Source organism: Phaseolus vulgaris, chromosome 2 (assembly GCF_051622355.1).
Source record: "Phaseolus vulgaris cultivar YP4 chromosome 2, ASM5162235v1, whole genome shotgun sequence".
In the NCBI taxonomy this organism is placed as follows: Eukaryota; Viridiplantae; Streptophyta; class Magnoliopsida; order Fabales; family Fabaceae; genus Phaseolus; species Phaseolus vulgaris.
In genome coordinates, this window is record NC_143499.1 from 14,437,590 (window position 1) to 14,441,613 (window position 4,024).

Sequence of the window (4,024 nt, forward strand, 5' to 3'; positions counted from 1 at the left end):
TTTGAATTGCTTCATTTAAGAAGTCTTTTAATTTTTAAATTGTGTAATTCAGAATTATTTTTTTTCATGAAAAAAAGTTTCTAAATTGAACAATTTAAAAATAACTTTTCATAAAGTTTTCAAATTGTATAATGTGATAGTCTATACTCTTATGAATCGCACAATTTGAAAGTTTCTTTTTCTTTCAAAAAGGTAATTTTTGAATTTTCCAATCTAAAATATTTTATTTCTTGAATTTATTCATAATAGGTTGGGAAAAGGAGAAGGGATGACGACAAAAAAAAGAGTTAACTAGTGATATAACCAACCTTAACGTGGATGCAGAAAGAGAAAGAAATGTTTGGTTTTCTGAAAATCTATCTTTAAATTTCTTAGTTTTTCTATCCCAATTCTCTTAGTTGACATTGTACGATGACAGTTTCTTCATGTACCCTTACATTTTTCTTCCTGCAACTCAACAATGTTATACAAACACAAATCTATCCCTAGTATTTTATAAAAAACCCTAAAATGCACTTAAGACCCACAATCTACTCTTTCTTCTTCCTTTGCCCATAAAATGCACACATATCTTTGAACGGCGACGGCATTGCTCCATCTCTTAGTACAGGAAGGCATTTTTCTTGGTCGTGGTTTGTGGTGTCTTAGCGACTTGGTGATGGTTTGGTGGTTTTTCTTAGCGGTTCTTTGTTCAAATAAGAAGGTAAGTATTTTTTTTTTTTGGATTTGTAGTTTCATTTTTTTTATTGCAATTCATATGTAGCGATTCTAGATAGTGCAGTCCGATAGGTTTACGAAAAAGAGAATCCGCACTTTGTTTTTCACCTTCCAAAATATTGAATCCGTATTGCATTTTGGGTCCGCCAATCCATAAGTCAAAAAAATCATTCTAGATCCACGAATCCATAATTCAAAATATGCATTATGGATTGACAAATCTATAAGTCAAAATAATTTTTGGATCTATCAATCCATAACAAAAGTTAGGCTTCCGAATTCAACAATTCGTAAATCAATAAGTTATTAAAAATTTACTTCCAGCACACCCCTTCATCCGGAAAACAAAATGATTTACTTATGGAATGACAAATTTGAAAATCACATTTTCACTTTTGGATTGATCAATCCATAGCACAATCCTAGATCCCGATTTCCAGTAACCACAAAAACTCCATAACCACCCATACTCTTAAAAAAAACTTAATTCTTATTTTTAAAAGTAAAGCAACACTTCGAAACGCAACCCACTCCTCCAACTTGTTCTGCCCAACTAAATTAATCCTCCATCAGCACCTCAGATGAATGAAGAAGAAGAACCGTGTCAAACCAACTCATCCACGATGTCTTTTTCAAATAAAAGGTCAAACCTAATTTCAGAATTTAAAAAATTGTGAAGGTGCAGGAAGAAAAAAACGTAGGGGTGCATGAAGAAACTCCCCTTGTAGGATATATATGAATTCGGCCTTAAAACTTACACTTGTACTTTTTCTTTAGTTAGTTTTTCTTAAACACGTTTTAAACATATAGAAACCTCCCCCTTCTATTTTATTCCACTGTGAACAAAATATTCGATACCTTTTTAAATTAAAATAATTTTTTTATTTTTTACTTATACATATAAACCTTTTTTTTTTTGCTCATAATTAGACTGACTCCTGTTAAACTCTTTTAGCAAAAACAAGTGAACACTGAGTTAGTAGCTAAAAAATAAGCAAGTGAAAAACACATAATTAACTTGGAGGTTAAAAAAATTAGTATGAAGACTTAGCCACAAAAAATAAAAATTAAATGACTACCTTTTATGTTAGTATAAGTTGTTTTAATGTGGGGTCGGGTAGTTATAATTAGTATATACAATGCTGTTAAATTTGAAAGATTGTGATCATACACGTTACAAATATCTTATATAATAAGCAGTTGATGGAAAAAACTGCACAGAATGCTTCAATTAAAATGGCGTGTTAAGGTCATCAGGTGTAAGAGTCTCATTAGGTTTCTTTTTCATCTGTCAAATCTCTATTCCTGACGTTTGAGTTGGCATGCAAAGTTAGAAAAAGTTAAAAAATATACAATAATAAAAAAAAACAGAAATGTAAGCTAAAAAGAGAGATTCAGTAGAAGGGAAAAAATGCTTATAATTTAGTGTAAAACAATGCACTAAGTATTGCACTTAGTTGTGGAATAAGTAGATGAGACATCAGAAGGAAAAGAGGAAGTATCCCAAAGCATATTTGACTTCCATGCATCGCCAATATTGAATGGCATGCCACTGAATGGAAACCCAATGGATCTTACTGTTTCAAACTCTAAGCCTAACTCTTGGTCCTCAACACGAGGCATATTCACATTAGGAGCCTTTACCAATGCATTAATATTATCATACTGTGGCTCACCAAATGTAGTTTGCATCTCACGTAGAAATGGTAATGGGTAGCCACTACACTGCTCTTGCACCCCACCAAAGCTTGTACTTGTATTTGTATTATCCTCTGAAGTCTTGTTGAAATCTCCAAGCACCGATGATGACATGTTCAACAACATGGAAGAAACGTCCATTGTAGATTTAGCATTAGTATTACCATCCGACGTTTCAAAAGGAGATGATGAGAATAGAAAGCTGGTGCCAAGGTCTCCATTTGAAATGGGAAAATTATCAAAGGCTTTGTAAAGCAATGGGTTAATGATGGACTTGTATGAGACAGCATCAAAGGGACAAAGTGCTGTACTACTATTAGGGGTTAAAGGTGGTCCATCATTGTAATTGTTAGTACAGTACTGGGTGGCTAAGGTTGTTTTCTTTGTAAATGATATGTCTGAACAAAACTGGGTGCTGTCTTGATCTTTGGTTAGGATATGATGAGAGGTTCTTGTTTCAGGGAGGGAAGAGACCCAAGAGTGAGATAAAGCTCTTTGAGCTGTAGAATTGGTTTTCTTGAATATCCTGCATATAGCCCATGATCCCTGCATGTTCAACAACAAGTTATAAAGCTAAACACTTAAAAAACTTGAAACACCTAATTAAGAAACATACTAAGAAAATAGATTTGGTTACTTACATTAGCAGGAATGGTCTTGTCTACGTACTTTGTGGATAGTGAGTCTGTGAGAGAAGGTAGCCTGAACTCATGCATCATCCAATCAGTTTTAACTCCTTTGGCAGCTCTACCCTTATAAAACACTAGAGATTTCTTCAGGCCAATGCACTTTGAACCTTCTGAGGAGTAGATAGGCCTATCAGTCCCTGTAGCTTTCCAGAACCCAGCTCCAGTTACCCTATTAGGCCTTGCACTGTTTCTGTATTTTCTATCCCTGGGACAATAGAAATACCACTCTTTCTCTCCAGTCGTCGCCAACTCTACACACATTAGAATAATAAACCAAAACTGTTAGACATTAGGGACCTTTAACTATTAACAAGTAAAAAAAGTGGTTGAATGAAGAAGAAGAGATATGCATTATACTTGGAAGATCCCAAGGGTCATATTTATAGATATCAAGCTGCTTGATGAGCTCAATAGTCAAAGGGCGTTGCTGGATCTTCCTCTTGAGGTAAAACCCTACAAGCTCCTCATCAGTTGGATGAAACCTAAACCCAGGCAGCATAACTTCATCAAGTTTCTCACCATCATTACTTATGTCTTCCATCATATCTCAACCTATTTTCTTCCAACCCAAGAGAGAGATCCGTTGTTGAAACTGGTTTGAAAGTACTGAAGAAGTAGAATAACCCTAGAAGAGGTGGCAATGGTGAGAAGTATATATTGATAGTTGAAAGAGAAAGAAGAAGGTGAAGAGTGAGAGTGTAGTTAAGTTGAAGGTGATTATATGGTTCCTGAGAAGGGGTCTGGCTCCGAAGGTTCAGCCGTTTTTTCTGGTGACTTTGAAACCAGTGTGTGCTTTGCGAGGATCACTTAGGTTTGGTTCATCAAAACAAGCAAGCAAAGGGCAAAGCTCTTAATACGGAACGACTACCGAGAAACAAATTAAAGCCATTGAACATTTAAGTCAATACACTACCATGCTC

The 4,024-nt window shown here is 34.8% G+C and overlaps 1 protein-coding gene across 1 annotated transcript; it reads right to left on the reverse strand.

The window, feature by feature from the left end:
- Window positions 1–2,114: 2,114 nt before the first annotated feature.
- LOC137809629 (protein FEZ) lies at window positions 2,115–3,749 on the reverse strand. Its single transcript, XM_068610734.2, has 3 exons — window positions 3,462–3,749; window positions 3,057–3,355; window positions 2,115–2,961 (listed from the first exon to the last, which is right to left on the reverse strand). Exons 1-3 carry the CDS (start codon window positions 3,646–3,648, stop codon window positions 2,158–2,160), a joined length of 1,290 nt encoding a protein of 429 aa, XP_068466835.1. The 5' UTR covers window positions 3,649–3,749; the 3' UTR covers window positions 2,115–2,157.
- Window positions 3,750–4,024: the final 275 nt, after the last annotated feature.

Excerpts from the sequence above, each read along its gene's own strand:
- LOC137809629 (XM_068610734.2), bottom strand. The coding sequence starts at position 3,648 with ATGATGGAAGACATAAGTAATGATGGTGAGAAACTTGATGAAGTTATG. Across the intron at positions 3,356-3,461 it reads TGACCCTTGGGATCTTCCAA|AGTTGGCGACGACTGGAGAG; the intron begins GTATAATGCATA and ends TAATGTGTGTAG. Across the intron at positions 2,962-3,056 it reads ACAAGACCATTCCTGCTAAT|GGATCATGGGCTATATGCAG; the intron begins GTAAGTAACCAA and ends TTGAACATGCAG.